Consider the following 20,125-nt stretch of genomic DNA (forward strand, 5'->3'; position numbering starts at 1 on the left):
TAACCTCCCTGTGGTTTGACCCCGGTCTTGCCGGGTTATTTATTACTTCGACACTCCTGCACTTGGGAGAAGACATCAATCTTTTAGTCGTGTCACACGTGTTAAATAAATGGTAAAAAAAGATAAATTTTTTAGTTAACCAAATGTTTTAAATTGCATATGACCCAGTTTCTCCAAAAAAATCATGTTTGTGTTGAATAAAAAAACACAAAAAATATAAAATAAAAAAATAAAAAAAACCAAAAATATATTGCATGATTTAAAATTTCTCGAAAACATTCAAAAAATTCAAAAACTAGTTTTTATATTTTCATGCATCATGATTTGATGGGCTTTTGAAAAACATATTTTTCTACTTTTAAAAATACATTAAAAAATATTTTTTATATTTTGCAAGGCTGAAAAAATCCATAGTAGAGTTGTCTCTCAACTTTGTTGCTTTTAAAATACATATTTTTTGTTGTTTTACAAGCTTATTATATAAAGTCTTTCTGCAAGGCTTTATACTATAAGCCTTATAAAATATTTTCAAGAATTTTACAAAGAGGATTCCTAAAAAAAAATCAGCAAAGTTATAAGCCTAGCAAGATTTTAGTTGATTAAAAACCCAACAATGTTTTAACAAAGAAAAGGTTCAATAAGATTTCATCAAATAAGGACCCAGTAAGGTTTTGAGCCCAATAAGACTCTAGTTAATAAAAAAAAACCCAACTAGTTTTTTTTAAAAGTAGAGTCCATGAAAACTCAAGCAAATAAAAACCTAATAAGATTCTGAGCAAGGATTTAGTTAATTAAAAACCCATCAAAGTTTTATTAAAAAAGAGTCTAGCGAGACTCCATCAAATAAGGACATAACAAGGTTTTGAGCTCAATAAGGTTCAATTTGATAATTAAAAGTACAATAAGACTCAATTTGATGATTAGAAGTCCAACAAGGATAATCCAAAAAATATGAGAAGATGGTTCATCTAAAAAAAAAAAGGTAAGACATTTTCTAAAAAAAATCCAATACACTATTAAAAAATATCATCACTCAAAATCAATTATTTCATTTATGAAAGATCTTAGATATTTTTCACAATAAGCAGGTCACCCAATCATAAATCATGAGTAGGTTACCCGGTCATAATCCACGGGCATGTTACCCAAACATGGACTATTCATTAAAAATCCTAATAATTTTTCACGCAATAGGCAGGTTACCCAATCACAAACCTCGGGCAAGTCCCCCTATTAGAGACCATGAGAGGTTTTCTTACCACAAATCACAGGCAAGTCACTCGAACATAAACCATTAAAAAATCCTAGATATTTTTTACATAATAGATAGGTTACCTAATCAAAGACCACGAGTAGGTCATCTAAAAAGGAGACAAGTAACCATCTAGGTGGTGGCCAAGTGGTAAGGACTTGGGATCAAGGGGTTTACTCCCTCTGTGGTCTCAGGTTCGAGTCCTTGGTTGCTCATATGATGGCCACTGGAGGCTTACATGGTCGTTAACTTCAGGACCCGTGGGATTAGTCGTGGTGCGCGCAAGCTGGCCCGGACACCCACGTTAATCTAAAAAAAAAAAAGGAGACAAGTGTCATAACATAATTTTTGTCATCAAGTTGATGTTGGATTTTTTTTAAATAAATAAAAATATAAAAAATAATAAAAAGGAAAAAATAAAAAATAAAAAAAAGAGACTAAAGTGCAAAGTAAGAAAATGGAGGGACCAAGATAAAACCAAGTTATTTACAGCCCAAATAATTGGGAGGAAGAGACAAAATTACTTTGCTTATAAATAGTAAAAGAAAAATCTAAAAAATAAGGGAGGCTATAAAAAAAAAAAAAACTAAAGGGGAGGATACTAAAATTACATACAAAAAGATAAATACAAAAGAGAAATTGTTTTTCTCTCTCACATCTAAAAAAAACCCTAGATCCTTTTTTATCCAATAAAACCCATTAGCCTCCATCAACCTTTCACTTCCCTCACATTTCAGCTACCGTATATTCATTAACATACAACATGAAAAGAAAAGAAAAAACACAAAAAGATCTTTTTATCTCTTATAAGAGTCGTGGCCCATCAACCACCATTGTTCTTACACTTCTAGAGTCCTCTAGTGTTGTTCCTAAGTTCTAACAACTCCTTCATTCAATTTTTAACTTTGAAAAATTATTTATTAATTAATTATTGTAATCTTGATTGACATTTGGGGATGATTTTAAATATATGTGATTGTAGGGTGCGAATAAATTAGTGAAAAAAAATGTGTGCATGCCTGTCTTTTTAGCTTGTCTTAAACAAATGGTTAAAAAAATGGATAAAATTGTTTTTAATTAACCAAATATTTTTTAATTGCATATTGTTAGGTTTATTACAAAATAATCATTTTTGAATTTTTAATTAAAAAATACAAAAAATATGAAAGTAAATGAGAAATAAATTCAAAAATAAATTTTACATTTTGCATGCTTCATGAACTTAAAAACAACTTTACCTCATGCTTTATTTTGCATGGCTTGACCCATTAAGCTATGGTTCATCTTATTAATGTCGATACATTTTAATCAATAGACATACTAATAGATAGTAAAACTCAATAAGATTTTAGAAATAATTAGAAAAATAAATAATATAATTTATCTTAAAAAATAGTATTAGGGGTTATATTGTCTTCTTTATACATAACTAATCTCCTTATCTAGACTTTGAAGAATAGTTAAGATTTCTAATAATCAAAATACTATGTGACGATTCCAAACATTTTAAACTATAAAAAGGTAAGAATTTCTTATTGTTTCTACACACCTAAAATCTTAATTTAGGAGGACGATCATCACAATATTGTATACGTGCAAAATATATATATATATATATATATATATATATATATATATATATATATTTTATAGATATTATTATGATTCATCTATATTTATTTATTTATTTATGTTTATGTTTTTTATAGATGGACTTTATTTTTCAAAATAAAAAACATTATTTTTTAGATAATATTTTAAATATGTGTAGTTTTATATAAATTTTTTTCCTTTAATTTTATTCATTCAAGTTCATGTTTATGTTTGTTTTTATTATTATTTGATTGAATAAAGAAAGTATTTTAATAAACAAATTCAGTAAATTATGTAAATATTTCGTGTTGCGAGATCAATATTTTGATTTATATCTGTTTTTTAATTTTGTTTTATTTACACAAAGAATTTTTAATTTATTTAATTAAATACTTGCATAAAATTTTAAATTTATACTTAGAATTTTTTTTATGTAAAACAACACATAAAAAAACTTATATATCTATTTTTTTTTATAATTAATGCAACATTTACTAGTAACAAAGGGCAGAAAGCCCATGGTTTTGGACATTAAAAACTTCTGTGGTTAACTGAAACCGAACCTTTATTAAAAGCCTTAAATGAAGGAAAGTAAACAATAAAAACCATTAGCCAATGAGCACAAACCATCCCTAGTTTTTATATTTTTCCATGAGTAAAACAGAAACTTGCCTGTCAAGTCAGACCAAAACAAGGGGCTATATAGGTTTTTTCATCCATTACCCTATTACCCTACTATACTAAAAAGAGTTAAAGAATCTTAATGGAGTTTCGTTGATCTTTATAATGGGTGTTATTGCACAAAAATATATATTTGTTTTTGTATTTTAAAAATATTTTTAATAAAAATTAAATTTTTTATATTTATTTTTGCTTCAAATTAATAGTTTTTGGTGTTTTTAGATTATTTTAATGTGTTGATATTAAAAATAATTTTTTTAAAATAAAAAAAATATTATTTTAATGCATTTTCAAATAAAAAATATTTTAAAAAACAATCGCGGCCACACTCTCAAACACTCCTATAATTGATTCAACTTTAAGTTTATAACTATATTCAACTCAATTTTTGATATTTTATAAATTATATATTTAACCATTTTGATTTATTTTTTTAAATCTGAGCGGGTTAAATATATAGTTTAAATTATTTTTTTATGAAGATTAAAAATATGAATGGATTAGATTTATAATGTAATTTTCATGGGTTCAATTTAATTAGAACTAAGATTTGTGCTCAATAAATTAACTCAAAACCTATTATAAGATGTAACAAATAATTTATGTTTAATATATCAATTGAATCAATCAATTAAAATAAAAAAATTAATTGCAAAAAACATGTTTTAAAAATCACCACCTCCCACCTAGCCCATGATATCCACTTCTTAGGTTTTTTTACTCTGTTACCGTCTATAATATTCATATTATCTAATTTCAATAGGTTAGGTCAAATTAGATAATATTATAGATGGACTGTTTTTTTAAACACTCTTGCTGCTCATATCACCCATATCAACAATGAAGTTTATTATTTATTTATTTTTTTAAAAAAAGTTCATTATATTTTTTTTATTTCATTCTCATTTTTTTAAATAGTAACTTATATTATTTTTAGATCAGTTGATAAAATCACATCGATATAACTTCCATAAAGTTTAATTTTAAATTCAAATTAGACAAGTAATGAAGTTAGAAGTTTTTATGTTAATTGCATCATTTTTTTTCAATTTCATTCTAAAATTATTTTTATTAATTAATAAAATTATTTTTTAACTAACCAAGTCGACTAGATTATTTTAAAATAATTCACACAATTACAATTTAATTTTAAACTTGAGATACACAAGAAAATTGGGCATGGAAGTGTTTTTTCTTTCTTTTAATTTCATTATTTTTTTCTTAGTTTTGAAATAGACTCATTAGATCAAATTTTAATAATAATATGAAATAGCTATTTACTATTTGATCCGACATGCATCTTTCTTGTAAACTAGTGATCACTATATAAATAAGTGACAAGCCACACACCCTTTGTGTCCAAATTCATTTCCTTATCTAAAAAACATTCAACAGAAAAAACCTCCTTTCGTGGCTTCTCTTGTACTTTTGTTGTCACAACTTGTCCGTCCTCAAAACACAAACATGGTTTTTGTATCCACATTACCTTCTTCTTCTCTTAGACCTCTTCTTGTGTTGCTGCTGCTATGTCTTCTTCTTCTTCTTCTTCTTCTACCACTACGCAGAAACCACTGCCAAAGGATAGAATCAAGTTTATGTCAGAGATTGAAGATCAAATACAGGAGCCTAGGTTTTGTGCAGACTAATTGGCTTGGCCTTAAGGACTTGTATTTGTATGAAAATGGAAACAATTTCTTTTATTTTATTTTCTAGTTTTCTTGTACCTCCCTTTACCCTTTTTTTTTTTTTAAAAAAAAAAGATGTTAGAGAAGTAGCCCTTGTTTTTCTAACTGACAGAAAAGAGTAAGCCTCTCTGTCTATGTTTACACACACACACACACACACAAAATTCATGAATCTGTTAATTATAACTTTGATTTCACAGCAGAATGTTTTGGCCTTGTATCTGAAGTCTTATATGACAGGGTGATTTTAACTCCATTTGCTGAATCCTGAATGCAATGGCAGGGGCAAAATGTTACATTACACGCCTTACATCCAATTTGTCTTTACAGTTTAGGCAGAGACCATTTTGGAACACTAAAAAATGAAAGCAAAACATGAATTTGGTCATGAAATGCCCTGGTCTGCATTTGCTTTGATAATTTTCCAAGCATCCCCTTAGGCAACTGACTGGCCATATATGCCTGACCAACATTGTAGTCAGAAAGCAAGATGCAGGAGAAAGCTTTTAACCTTGTATTCGTCAGCCAGGCAGATGAAGACCAATCAATAACCCACAAAACATTCAAAATGCAGTAACCGAAACAAATGCTCAAAATTATTGGCATAAACAACAAACCAATGAAAACCCAAGATCAAAATTTTAAATTCTCTACTTTTTAAGTATATAAAAAAAGAACTTTTTAAGTGATTAAAACAAAACCACCACATAAACAGCACTACAACAGAAAGCAATAAACCACATGAAAGAAAATTATTCTACTTGAATTTTTCTAGTCAAGCAAACAAATACATCAATCGGTAAATTTGGGTAAACATACAGAAGAACTCTGTATTTCACTCGTATATACACAAGACCAGGCTAGAAGAACTCTCTTTTTATTTCACTCGTATATACACAAGACCAGGCATTAAGAAAGCTTACAGGAAATCCAACGAGTTAAGAGTATCATGGCGTTGCAGATATGGAAGAACACCTTAGTCATAAGATACAGATGCATAGCTGTAATCACCAACTGATTCTTTCTCGGGATCAACCAGCTGTGTGATAAACTTTGGAAGTAAACTCCGGTATGGCTTGCTATTGCGAAGTCTTTCAAAATAGGATGTCATTAGTCCATTCTTCCTTGCAATGCTGGAGCGAACCCAGCCTGAATGGTTTCCTGGTACACCAGTAACGATGACTGATGTCTCCTCACTAGCCAAATTAGCCAGAGGCACCATTGCTTCTGGCTCAGTAGCTGATGAAGCATCAACCAAAAAAATATGACTAAAATGACCAGCAGCTATCCCTTCATTATGCAGCCGAAAGCTACTAACAAAAGTACACAAGATTACTCTAAATTTCCGGAGCTCCTGAAGAGATGGACACGTAAAGCACTCCCCTTTGTAAGCACACGATGGTAGGATGTCAATAGGCACCCCATCTATCTCTCGAAAAGCAGCATTTGCACGAAACATATCTGACTCAGGAATGTCATTGTTTAAGCTTTGCATCAGCAAATCACATGTTCTGTTAATGGGTGCACATATAAGAATCCGAAGCTTTGGCGAGCTTTGATAAATTTGGAGCACTGCTTCCTGGATTACCAATCCAGTCCTTGATAGTTGTTTTGAAAACTTACTTAAACAGAGTGGACCTTCAACAAGATAAGGCGGTGGTCCTTGGAAGCTCAAAATCTCACGAACTGCAGAGCTTTGATACACATCAAGTTTATGATTGCAAAAGTGGAGAGGTGTAGAGATTGGGAATATCTTTTTGGAGACACCATCAGGGAAAAGAAAACTTCTAAATGAAGGATCTGACGCCGCTTCAATTGCTTGGTGAGCCCTTTTCAAACAAACTCTGTTAAATGAGAAGCTAACATCATATTTACGGGTTGAATGATGCTGCAAAAGAAAATCTTCACCAAATTCAACCAGTACACGAGTGCTCCTCTCCACACGATATATAATACCCTGGTGTGAATTTGAGAACATTAACGATGTCAATAAGTTGACTACACTAAATGAAGCTCAAGTTAAATGATGCTTGATTTCCACCATCTGCTTCATCCCCAAAGTAAAATGGCATACTTCACAGCATATGGTAACTAGAAAGTTGAGGACGCTAACCTGACATGGCTCGGTCTTTTGACCTGAAGGTCGTGCAAAGACAAAGTCTCTGGACAAAAGAAACGGCCGCCTCTCACAACAAGAGTCAATCTCAAATTCTACAAAGATCTTGTCATCCTTCTCATAAGTTTCATTGAGGTATTCATTCCTGCGTGACTTCTTAATGATTTCTGCACGTTGCAACTTGAGAGTAATATTCTCCAATTTAAATTCACTCCATTTCTGATTCAAACAAGGCACACAATGATCCAGATCTCAGTGCACAAACAAGGAATTTGAAACCAGAAAATTGTACTCTATATATAGAATGCAACAAATAAGAAGTTCTACACTCTTCACTCAGCACCTTAGGAAGCCCTTCATTTTGCCTCCTTTAAAACTATAGCCATGGAAAAAGTTTGGTCAGCCTTCACTCATATTTCAGTTTGTAGATTACTTCAAAATTTCACTCTCAATGATCATCATGAACAACAATTCAAATGTTGAGGCAACAAGTTTTCATAAGAAGCTTTTTATGTGAAAATAGTGCTCTAATGTACATCAAAAGGAACACATTTAATCAGTACCTCAATGTAGAAGTCTTCGGCATACAGAAGTGCTGCAAAATAATCCTTGTATGTCGAAAGAGACAGCGGTTTATTAAGAACTCCAGGCACCTTGTCTGTCTTGATCAAGTCCTCAATATCCTTAGGAATCGCATATATAGGTGACATACCCTTTTGAACCCGCACGTAGCTGACCTTTGTCTGCTCATTAATTGAATCTGGGGAAACCTGAGACAGAGTTGGTTTGAAGGATGGGGGCTGTTTAGAGGATGATGAAGATGGGGATGCTTTAGGCGAAGATGGAGAAGGTTTAGAAGATGAAGATCCTGGTTTAAGGAACGATGGGAGTGGTTTGGGAGACGGAGCTGGATGGAAAGCAGTAGGATGAGTTTTATGGGATGATTTTGATGAAGAAGTTGAAAGTGGAGGTGGAAATGGAGATGATGTGAATGACAACGTTGTAGCTTGAGGGGATGCATTCGACGAAGTTGTTGAACGTGCAGGTGGAGAGGGTCTAGAAGAAAATGTTGCCGGTATATGTAAGGATCGAGGTTGATTAGAAGATGATGTTGGGGGATTAGGCCATGAAGGTGTTGGAATTGAAGAAGGTGAGAGCAGTCTTGATGAAGATTGAGGTAATGCAGGGGAAGATGGAGGTGGATCACAGGAATATATAGGAACATATGTGTAATTATTGGAACCCAGAAGTCTATCAGAGACTCTTCTCACAGACCTAGTGAAACTTGATCCAACATCTGATGAATTACTTGTTGACCTTGAACCTAGCACTACAAGGAGATCTTCTTCATTTTCTTCTACACAACAAAGCATACACTTTAAGAATTCAAGAAACTCAGACATGTTGACTGACCTTCTGCAACAAAAACACACCCAAATACTTAAAAAGTTGCTGTTTGGTTCCCAAGAAAATAACAGCAAAAGTTTCGATCAGGGATTGCCTTCTCCACGAATTATTTCCCTAGAACATCAGAGGTGAAACTCCTCTAGTTCTTTGATACTTGTTAGCTAGAAAATTGGGGGACTGGGATTTTTAGAAAAAAAAATAAAACTTGGAAAGCACGCAGTATCGTATCTGGACTAAACTCTAAACAGAAATCTTGTGGGATGATCAATACAAGTGATGAGATGGAAATGAAAGTAGATGAGCACAGCTTTTCATTTTCTGGTGAACCGAAAGATGATAGAAATTAGGGTGCAGGCAACATAGAAAAAGTGATGGAACAAAAAAATATATTAAAGAAGGACTGACTTATTGTTTACTAGCAGTGGAGTAGAGCTGCATCTGATACTGAAAGTTGAAAAGCCACTGTCATGGATTGATACCTTTCTTCTTCTTTTTTTTTTAATGTACAACGTAAGGATGCAAAACCTAATTGTATTTTTATACGTGAACCCACCACTAAACTCAGGTAAAGCCTTACTTTTTTAGAAATATTTTCTATAAGCTTTTCTTTTTTGCTAGGGTTTAATAGTGATTGATTGATATCTAAGTTGAAATTATTGAATTTATTGGTTCTTAAATAGAAACGCTGAAATAATTAGTATTTAAACAGGATTATTGTATCAATTAATATTGAATTACAATTACTGGACATATTGACTTTAAATGGAGATGTTGGAATAAGTAAAACATAAATAGAGTTAGCAGATTGATTGATATTTAATTGGATTACCGGATTTTTTGGCTTTAAAAATAAAAAAGCTAAAATAATTAATATTCAAATAAAATTGCTAGATTGACTAATATATGGTTGGAATTATTGAATTTATTGGTTTTTAAATGAAAATGCTTGAAGAATTAGCGACCACAAAGGTGGGTAGCTGAATGTGAATTTTTGAATAAATTAGTATCATGATGAATAATTTGATTAATTTGGATATTAAGTAAGATAGCCAAGTTGTTAAATCATTGGAGAAAGATAACTTAAAAAACTAAAAAAGATATTGAACATAGAAATCCACCTAATTAGTTGTTGAATGATTAGAATAAAAAGAGTAAATTATCATTAGGAATGAATTCATTTAGAATTATTTAAAATCATGTTTAATTCATATTGGTAATTAGTATATTATCATGTTAATCTTTGTTCTAGGTCTAGGATTGGTAAGAGTAATCTTTTGATTGATTAGAATAAAAAAGGTAAATTATAATTAGAAATGAATTCAATGAGAATTTTTTGAAGTCATGTTAATCCATATTGACAATTACTATATTCTATTGTTAATCCTTGTTCTACATCTAGGATTGTTAAGAGTAATTTTTTGTTATTACTTTTCTGTTTTAGTTAATAGGAGGAGTTTGTATATAATTTTGTATTTATAGATTATGAATTATAAATCCTTAAATATTATTCTTGGTATGTGAACTAAAGTATATGAAATTGTTGTACTAAAAAAGAATTTGTGTTTAAAGCAGTAAAAATGTGTTTTCTATGCTCATTTTATCATCATTTAATTTTAAATAATAGTGTACTATATTAATTATGTTTTGGATGCCGTTATTTTAGCAGTGTACTATATTAATTATGTTTTGGATGCCATCCTCAATTAAATGAAATGATAATTACTTTTAATTTAAGTGTTATTATATTAATATCAATACTTGAAATTATCAAATATTAGAAGAAATGTCATCAAAATTTTAGTAGGGGTTATGATAATTAAAAAGGAGTAAAGTTATAAAAAAAATTTACTCTAGTTTCAATAACCAAGACTTTATATTTTGTTAGAAGTTTTTTTTGTAAAAATTAAAGTTGTTACATTAAAGATCAAGGCTCAACCAATAAAGATAACAAAGTAAGCATTTTTTTTTATAGAGCTTATTTGAGGAAAAAATATTGCATAATAGAAAGACAATCTCTTTAGATAATTAATACTTTATCTCAATATTACATTACAATTATTTATTTATTAAGTTAATTTAAACTTACTTTACTTGAAAATAAAATTAATGAAATGATTTGCAAGTTCACCTTGCATGTTCAATCACCTCTATAATAAAGTAATTTTTTGAAAAATCATTGTTTTAATAAAGTCAGCTAAACGAATGTCTTAAATGGATGAATATGTTAGATGCTTGGTAAAAAAATTTTAAAGTTAAATAATTAAATAATCAATATTTTAAGTTATTAGCTTTCAAAATTTTAAAAACTAATTAATGTATGAAATTAATTAAAAATTTAGTTGGATAAGATCAACGAGGTGCTTGTCAAAAAAATGTGAAAATACCAGAATGTTATTAGGTAAGTTTAAATCAATTAATGTTATACTATTGTAAACTTGTATTTTATAATTTCTTTATCTTATTTTTTTAAAATAAATTTTTATCATAGATTGCGTGATTTATGGTATGATACCTATAAAAAAAATAATTAGAAGAACTAGTTCTAATAATATTGATAAATGAAAAAGATATAAACTAAGATATGCTCTATAGAATAATTGGGCATTGTTTCAATAATTTATAGAAACATAAACTTTTAGAAAGCACTCTCAATCTGCTACACAAAACATAAGTAAAGAAATTCATGGTTTAATGATCTAGTATAACGAAGGAGTAATTTCTTGTATCAACTATGCAAAGCGTCTTGTAAGAGCTTGTTGTATATTTATTTTTTAAAATTTTAATTAAATATTTATTTGTGAGACTTTTAACAAATAATTTAATTTGCAGGGAAAATAGCTTGAATGTGAATTGATTCTAATAAAGATATATAAGAAAACTCATATAAGAAATTAGAATAGAGGAAAAAAAAAAAAAAGAGTGTTGCTACAAGAGTAAAAATGTTCATTGTAAAAAAAAAAGAATGTTGCTACAAGAGTAAAAATGTTCATTGTGAGTTGTTTTATACATAGACACGCACACACCTTAATAATGCTTATTTGCATTAATAATATGAGATGTAATTAAATTTAAAAATTTAACTTGTTTTTTATTTTTTATTTTTAATAATATGAGATGTAATTAAATTTAGAAATTTAACTTGTTTTTTATTTTTTATTTTGTAAGAGATGACTATGAAATTTGATAAAGATATTTTTACTTATTTTTTTTATGATCCTCAACTGTATTTAAATGTTATTCATGTATATAATAAAAATGAAACTTATAATAGTAAGAGTAATTATTTTTTATTCAGTTTATTTTTTATTAAAAAATAATCAAATTATTTTTTTAAATAAAACTAGTTCTAACCAACTAATTTTAATTTGATTATTTTAAAACAAAAACTAATTCAAACCCATTATAATAGTAAGAGTAATTATTTTTTATTCAGTTTATTTTTTATTAAAAATAACCAAATTGTTTTTTTAAAATAAAACTAGTTCTAACCAACTAATTTTAATTTGATTATTTTAAAACAAAAACTAATTCAAACTAACTGATTTGACTAGTTTTTTTTTTATTTAATTTAAATTCAGTTTAATTTTTTCAGTTTCAAGCTTATAAAACAACTGATTTGACTAGTTTTTTTTATTTTTTTATTTTTTATTTAATTTAGATTCAATTTAATTTTTTCAGTTTCAAGCTTATAAAACCAAAATCAAATCAAATTTGGTGGTTTTGACAATACAATTTTAAAAAATTAAAATTGACAAAAAATTATGAAATCCAAACTGAACCGGTAGATTTGTCAAATTCTAATGTTTTTCACCAAAATCGTATTGACCTAAAGAGTTGTGAAATATATAGTCTATCAAATGGGATGCCTCCAACAACATTCTATTGCACGGCCAAAACCATGATAAGATCATAGTACAATTAATCACCATTCGCAAAGAACAGAAGAAACAAAAGTGAACAACAGAATGGACAGCAACTAGTTCCACATTTGAATTTAAGTTATAAACATCAACCGTGTCTCAAATTCTGCAATAACTGAAGAACTATATTAGTATTTGATTGTGTAGTTGACCTATATGGCAACGGCATCCAATCTACACCACCCTTTGGTTAAAAAACAAGCTACATAATGTGGCATTGCCGGGTTTGGAACTATGAAATCCAAATCAAATTCCCCATTCACCAGAAACCAAGTTATGAGCTCTTTAACACAGGAAGCTGACTTTGAACTGAAAGGAGTGCATTAGGCGAGACAAAGGAGGGCTTGAAATGGGCAGTGTTGAAATGCTCAGGAAGGCCACGGATGTCTTGGTGGAAGTACAGCGCCTTTTCAGGGACAAAACGAGTAAACCAATCCTTTTTGACATTTTTGTTATCTGTAATGCATACCTGTAACATGAAACTCTTGTGGCTAAGCTGAGAAATTGTTTTATAGAAAAAGTACTTGTTCCAACATACATATGTATCATGCTCCTCTCTACAGTTGGCAGAAAATCCTTTGACCTTGTTCCCAGCTACTTCCCAAATTTTAATCATATGACTGTCATGTTCCACTATAGTTAAAGATGCCCCCAAGACCTGTAACTCATAACATTCATGAGAAAAGCACAACCTATGAAAAGGAATGGTATAGAAAGTCTCACTGCTTAGATCAAATGCAAGAATAGGTTCATCGATAGTTTTATCATCTATTATCCAGTGGAGAGATCCATTCCAAAACACTGCAGCATCCCAATCAGATGTGCATAGATTTTGTGGGGGATTCAACTGTCTCCACGAACTTTCTCCAAGAGTAATTATCTGGAACTTGCTGAGATGCTTGTTGCTGCTAGTTCTATAGTCTCGAATAACTTTGTACTTGCCTGATGACTGATCAAAGCCAAAAGCAAGCTTATGACGGAGGAGATGTGCTTTTGACCTGGATAATGGTAATATCACACTCTCTTTTGTTATTGGATTGCATATACAGACAGGATCTAGCCTTTTTTCTGAAGCCATGCAGAGAAATCCATCGCAAAAACATCTAACACCAAGGGCAGGCAGCTTAAACTTTAGACGAGTGCGGCACTTAATTTTCTCAAGTTGAATCTCCCTAGCCTTAAGATCCTCGATATCAACTAAATATAGGCTGCTCATGTCAACTTCGCGTTGTGATTGGACAATAAACTGACATGGTTTATTCTTTGTCACACCCAGTTGCAAGCTGATGAAGAATGGACTTTGGATCATCCTACACCAACTCTTACAAACACTTCTAAATCTAAGAATTGATTCCACAGGAAGTCTTGCCAAAACTTCACAAAACATCTCAGGCGGCAAAATGGCTTCCCCTTGTGCATCATCATTGTAATTGTTCACACGTCTTCTCTTCGACTTCATTAGAAGATAAACAAATTATGACGTTCCAGTGAAGTCAAAATTCTTGCCGCAAAACCCTACTCTTGCTCATAAATCTTCAGAGAAACATAAATCAAATTCCTCATGAGACATCACAACAGAATTCAAACATAAGAAAACAATCAAATTGATGCAAAGTTACATAAATACTAAATACCCAATGCAATCTATATGAATCTACATCAGCAACAGATGAAATAACTGCGATTCACTTTTAATGTCGTGAATTCCCATCCATTTACTTCAAATCAATTTCATTAACAATCTCAATCAAAACAACAACAACAACAACAACACAAATCTTCTTCAATTCAGACAAATTTCTCACAACAACAAAAGTAAAGATCAGACTTTAATTCAACAAAGTAAAGACAGCTCACTTTTTCAACAATTTTTTACTGTAGAGAAAAAATTCACACATAACAGTGTATCATCATCCAGATTTAGAGACTTCCACAATGAAAGAAGCTATCTTTAAACCAAGCCATCATCATACAAGTAAAATAATCAAAACCCAATTGAATCAAACAAGCACAGCGAATGTTGTAACACTATCTATAGATTCATAAAAAAAGAAAAGAAGAAGCGAACTTTTGACCAACCAAACAACATACAAGTAGAAATAGCAAAACCCAATTGAACTAAACAAACATCACGCCGATTTACATGTTGAGACAATGAAAAAGAAATTTTTTGACCAAACCACGAACAGAACACGGAAATAATGAAAACCAGTTGAACTAAACAAAGATTGAACAAACACAGGAAGTGTAATACAGCAACCAATTCAGATCATGACCCAGAATTCATTAACAGAAAGAAGAAGAAAAAAGGCGTAAATACATGTATACGTGTAGAGGTATCGTACCTGGGTTGTTGTTGATGCGCTCAGAGAGAGAGAGAGAGAGAGAGAGAGGAGTTAGGGGGACTCGGGGGGTTTTGGCATTATTATGTGAAGAAAACTTTAAGATGTTGAAGTCTTTGATGATTAAAAAAAAAAAAATCAATTTAAAATTGTAATCTGAATTCGACCCTTTTAATATATCGTTTTGTTACAAAAAATATATTAAATCACTGTTTACTCGTTTAATTTTCTATTTTAGACCCTTTACGAGGATTTGGTTTGATTAATTGATTTTTTTTTTTAATGTTATAAGGGTGTCTATTAGGCGTTTATAGGTAAAAATAAATTAAAAAAAATTATTTTTAAACTAAAAAAATAATTTTTATTTTCCCAAGCATTATTATAAATGTTTGAATTTTGATAGGCTAATAATTTTTATTTTCCTAAGCATCATTATAAATATTTGAATTTTGCAAGCATCATTATAAATGTTTGAATTTTGATAGGCTAATAATTTTTATTTTCCTAAGCATCATTATAAATATTTGAATTTTGATAGGCTAACGACATATTAGCATACGATGTATTATTTATCTTTATTTTTTTATGATGTTGTTATTAACAATAAAGTGTGTATTAGAGTTTGATGTAGCGACATATTGTTTAGCAGATGATGTATTATTCATCTTTATTTTTTATAATGTTGTTATTAGCAATAAAGTGTGTATTAGAGTTTGATGTAGATGATTTAAATTTTTTTATAATAATGTTGTTATTGGTAGAAATTTTAATAATGACAGTTTAGGAAATGAAAAAACTAAAAGGGTAATTTTCTCACTAATACCGTGCACGGTAAGAATGGTGATAAATATACAAATGATAAAAAGAAAGAAGTAGATGATGGTGATTACATTGCTTTTAACAAGGAAGAATATGAATTTGTTAATGAATAAAAAAATAAATGGATTGCCAAGTTAGATGGTAATGTATGTTTTGGTAAAAGTTTAGAAAGTGGCTTAAAATTAGAGGATAAATAGAATATAAACATCAATGATGATATTGATAATGTTATCAAATAATAGTTTATCTTAGAGTTCTAAAGATAAAAAAAAGAAAAGAAAAGGAAGAAGCAAAAAAAGTTGAAGTTTAATGCTTCATTTGGTTTTAATTGCAAGACATTTAAAATGGGAGTTGATGGATCAATTAAGTTCAAAAAAAAAGTCGAAGTTTAATGCCACATTTGATTTTAATTGCAAGACATTTAAAGTGGGAGTTGATGGATCAATTAAGTTCAAAATGCCAGATCTTCCATAATGTTAATCATTTTAAAAAAGAGTCGAGAGAATACAAACTTAAACATAACTATTATTTAAAATTATATCTTAATTAGAAAGAGAATGTTGTAACAACATGTTCAAGTAATGGTTATAAGTGAAAGATTTATGCTTCATTTGTTCACAATAGCAATACTTTTATGGTTAAAACTTTCAAGGATAGATATAGTTGTATCAAACCTTTCATTATAAAAGCTATCAATTCTACTTGGATTATAAATAAGAAACTATCTTTTATTAGTGTTGATCCAAATATATCTAGAAAAGCATTGAATACAATCTTAAAAAAAAAGGTATGGTATCAAACCACATTCAATATTTTGAAAGGTTAGGACAAAGGCAAATAAGTTCATGAAAGGAATATATAACCTTATAAGGAGTCATTTATAAGACTTCACACACATACACATACTCATAGAGATGAGGTTTGTGAATGGTTATAAATCTTTTATTGGCATTGATGGATGCCATCTAAAAGGTCCATATAAAAGTATCTTGTGATTGGTAATGGAGTTAGATGGCTACAATAGATGTTTTCTAGTTATATATGTCATTGTGTAGGAAAAAAAATAAAGACACATAAAGATGGTTCTTATATTCCTTGTATGTGTTGGTAAACTTGGAAAGAATATAAAAAGGAATAATAAGATGACCAATCTAGTAATATATATAAAAAAGATATTTATTATAAGGTTCAATGCATATAGGTAATATGAACACAATTCAAGGTTAAATATACATTGTTGAAAAAATTAGAAAATTCCATGGTGTTGCAAGTTCAAGTGGAGTTGTAATAGGTTTAAGTAGTAGTGACAGTATAAGGGGTACTAATATAGGTTTGAATGATGGTAACAATGTAAAGAGTACTAATAAAGGTGTTGTATATGTTGTCATGGGTGTTGAAAGAGGTGCTATGAGGGTTGACAGTGATGTGATAGATGTTAATAATTACAATGATATTAACTAGGGTATAAGTGAATTTGAGAGATTTTGAAATTGTAAAAGTTAATTGTGAAAGTTAACAGAGGTGGTGAGATAACTTCTAAGGATGATATGAGAGATTCTAGAGGTAGTGTTAGAGAAAAAAAAAAACTAATGATATAAATATTAGTTCTTTTTTCAACCTTTATCTCAAAATCATGTGAGATTTCACTTAAATATGCATGTTTATTTTTTTTACTCATAATTATACTAATAATTAATTTGATTTTAAATTGCAAATTGTTTTTGGAACATCATCATCGCAACACTTAACCCAAACTAGTTGCATTGATTGAAATATGTATTGTTAATGACTGTTGCTTTTATGACATATATAATATTTTGATTTTATATTATGTTTAGTGCATTGCTGTTTTATTATGCATGATGTTTAGTATATTAATTCATTACTGTAATTCATTTAATTTGAATATGATATCACATTGGAGTTAATAATAATAAAATTACACATATTAAATTAACCATTAATAATATCTTTACACTTGCAAAGCTAGCCGCCATATTATGATTCTTGATCCAAACTTGACATGATTCCTCTTTAATTTTTTTTTTCATTTCATCTACTATTCAATCAATATCATTAATACCTCATCCCCCTCTAGTGATTAAATCAATATTATTAATAGGTTCGCACCAATCAATAAATATGTTCTTGTATATCCTATCATTCATTGCATATGTAGCAAAACTTGATTTTACTTGCTTTTGTTTTTGATATCCTAATAATTACTCTTTTTTCATGTTTCATGTGCTTTCTATTCTTAAACTTTAGTACATCCAAGTTGTTACAAGTTTGTAGGCTATTAGTATTTGATGAATATGATGATATCATTTCAAATATGTAAGTTGCTAATTTCGGGTTGTGTGTTTACAATATGTGTTATTAATTTTATGATTGTTTTTGGTAGTATGTATTTGCAAGATTTGTATTGAAGAATTGTTTTTGGAAGATAAAGAATTGTTGCTACAAAATTTTGGAATTTTTATTACAAATTTGTGTAATTAATTCTAGTTCAATGGTATTTTTATTAGGTTGAAATGATGACAAATATTTAAAATTTATTGCTTATGAACTTTTTTTTTATGAACTTTTTATGTTTTTAGTTGTTTTTTATTTGATCAAGAATTGTTGTTGGATCTATTTTATACATGATTTTAGTGGCATTTGTTTAAATAATAGAACATTGGGAAACAACTAGTTTTTCAAAAAAAATAAATATCAATTGTAACACAATCTTTTTTTTTAGTCATCAGGGGCATTTTAGTCATTAAAATTATAAAAATTACAAACTTATAAATAATGATTAACTTTTTTTTTACTCCAAAATATGGAGTGTAAAGTGTAACCATGTTACTAAAGACTAGGAAACCATAATTTTTCAAAGTTTAGATGAAAAATAAAAAATGAATCATAGTATAAAAGATATTTTTGTAATTCTCTCGTTTTTTTCTTTAGATCTTATTCAATCTTTTTCATGTGCATATTTATTTTTATTATTATTTGATTAAATAAAAAATTAATTCTAAAAAACAAAATTATTAAATTTATTTAAATTCATGACCCGTGTTGCGAGATTAAATATCTTAATTTATATCTATCTTTCAATTTTTAAGTTTAATCTTTAATTATCATTAACAATTGTTTTGCATCTATTAATATAAATAATTTTTAATATTTTTAATTAAATATATACATCAACTTATCAATTTATGATAATTTTTTTATGGTATCAAAAAGCACAAACAAAAAACACTCAAAGCAATTTCATTTAGAATGGTCATAATATTAGATTTCTCATTTCACATTAATATCATTACATAGTCTTGAGATTAAAACCTTATTTATTTCTGTATTTTAAAAGTATTTTTTTTTAAAATTATTTTTATTTTTTATTTGTTCAAATTAATATTTATTTATTTGTTCAAATTATTTTAATATATTGATATCAAAAATAATTTTTTTAAAATAAAAAAATATAATTTTAATACATTTTCAAAAAAAAAATACTTTAAAAAATAACCACACGTCCACTTCCAAACTCCACATAAAACAAGGCCTAAATATTACAAGATAGGTCTCCACAAACAAATTTGTTCTCTATAAAGATGACTTACTTAAGACTTGATTTGAAATTCAAAAGTATACCATATCCCTTTAAATCAATACATAAACATCTTAATTTGATTTTCCATATTGAAAAGCATATTGCTATTCCATCTTGCGAGGGAATTTCTATTCTATCACTTCAAAATCGTTGTCACATTGTACCAAAAACAAAAAAATAATAAAAATATTCCCCACTCCACCCAAAAAGATAGGAAAAAACAAAAGTGAAAGAAACCAGGCATTTTGCGGGGGAGAGAAAGCGGAGACAACAAAACTAGAGGGACCAGTTAATGGTGTAAAATATTGCTAAACATACGAAATAAATAAAGCTCTCTCCATGTGTTCTTTCTTTCTTTCTTGCCTGCATGCTCAGACAGACACTGTTCTCTATCTGCCTTGCAATAAAAACTGGGATACCCTATCTGTAATCTGCACCGGCTGCCTCCAAAATAGACTTGAAACCATCCCTTTCTAAGCACTGGGTCAGCTCAGCCTCCAAGAAGTCCTGGTTAGAATATTGTATTTCAAAACAATTTTTAACAATTTCCAGTGTTATCATTACTTGTATATTTCTGCTTCATTTATCAGATGACTCTCCATCTGAGTTCTTCCTTCTTTTGAAAAGCAATACACTTCCCAAAGGAAGCTTTGCTAAGAGCTTAAGCTTTACACAAGAATCCTTCCATATCCCATCGAAAAACAATAAA

At 29.0% G+C, this 20,125-nt stretch overlaps 2 protein-coding genes across 4 annotated transcripts; both read right to left on the bottom strand.

The window, feature by feature from the left end:
- Positions 1–4,827: 4,827 nt before the first annotated feature.
- LOC105109308 (probable RNA helicase SDE3) lies at positions 4,828–9,218 on the bottom strand. Of its 3 annotated transcripts, none has more exons than XR_839223.1 (4): positions 7,891–9,218; positions 7,325–7,546; positions 6,135–7,168; positions 4,828–5,097 (listed from the first exon to the last, which is right to left on the bottom strand). XR_839223.1 is itself a non-coding variant. In XM_011003965.1 (3 exons), the coding sequence occupies exons 1-3, from the start codon at positions 8,728–8,730 to the stop codon at positions 6,188–6,190; spliced, it is 2,043 nt and encodes a 680-aa protein (XP_011002267.1). In that variant the 5' UTR covers positions 8,731–9,218; the 3' UTR covers positions 5,847–6,187. The 3 variants fall into 3 exon arrangements, 1 of the variants encoding a protein (XP_011002267.1); XR_839222.1 differs by lacking the exon at positions 4,828–5,097 and adding an exon at positions 5,847–6,037 and having other exon boundaries at positions 6,081–7,168; XM_011003965.1 differs by lacking the exon at positions 4,828–5,097 and having other exon boundaries at positions 5,847–7,168.
- Positions 9,219–12,597: 3,379 nt separating this feature from the next.
- LOC105109309 (F-box protein At1g11270-like) lies at positions 12,598–15,112 on the bottom strand. Its single transcript, XM_011003966.1, has 2 exons — positions 15,000–15,112; positions 12,598–14,187 (listed from the first exon to the last, which is right to left on the bottom strand). The coding sequence occupies exon 2, from the start codon at positions 14,111–14,113 to the stop codon at positions 12,929–12,931; it is 1,185 nt and encodes a 394-aa protein (XP_011002268.1). The 5' UTR covers positions 14,114–14,187; positions 15,000–15,112; the 3' UTR covers positions 12,598–12,928.
- Between the last annotated feature and the right edge of the window lie 5,013 nt (positions 15,113–20,125).

The sequence above is a fragment of the Populus euphratica genome, unplaced genomic scaffold (genome assembly GCF_000495115.2).
Source record: "Populus euphratica unplaced genomic scaffold, PopEup_1.0 scaffold303.1, whole genome shotgun sequence".
NCBI lineage: Eukaryota > Viridiplantae > Streptophyta > Magnoliopsida > Malpighiales > Salicaceae > Populus > Populus euphratica.

Excerpts from the sequence above, each read along its gene's own strand:
- LOC105109309 (XM_011003966.1), bottom strand. The coding sequence starts at position 14,113 with ATGAAGTCGAAGAGAAGACGTGTGAACAATTACAATGATGATGCACAA.
- LOC105109308 (XM_011003965.1), bottom strand. The coding sequence starts at position 8,730 with ATGTCTGAGTTTCTTGAATTCTTAAAGTGTATGCTTTGTTGTGTAGAA. Across the intron at positions 7,547-7,890 it reads CCGAAGACTTCTACATTGAG|AAATGGAGTGAATTTAAATT; the intron begins GTACTGATTAAA and ends TGTTTGAATCAG. Across the intron at positions 7,169-7,324 it reads AAAAGACCGAGCCATGTCAG|GGTATTATATATCGTGTGGA; the intron begins GTTAGCGTCCTC and ends AATTCACACCAG.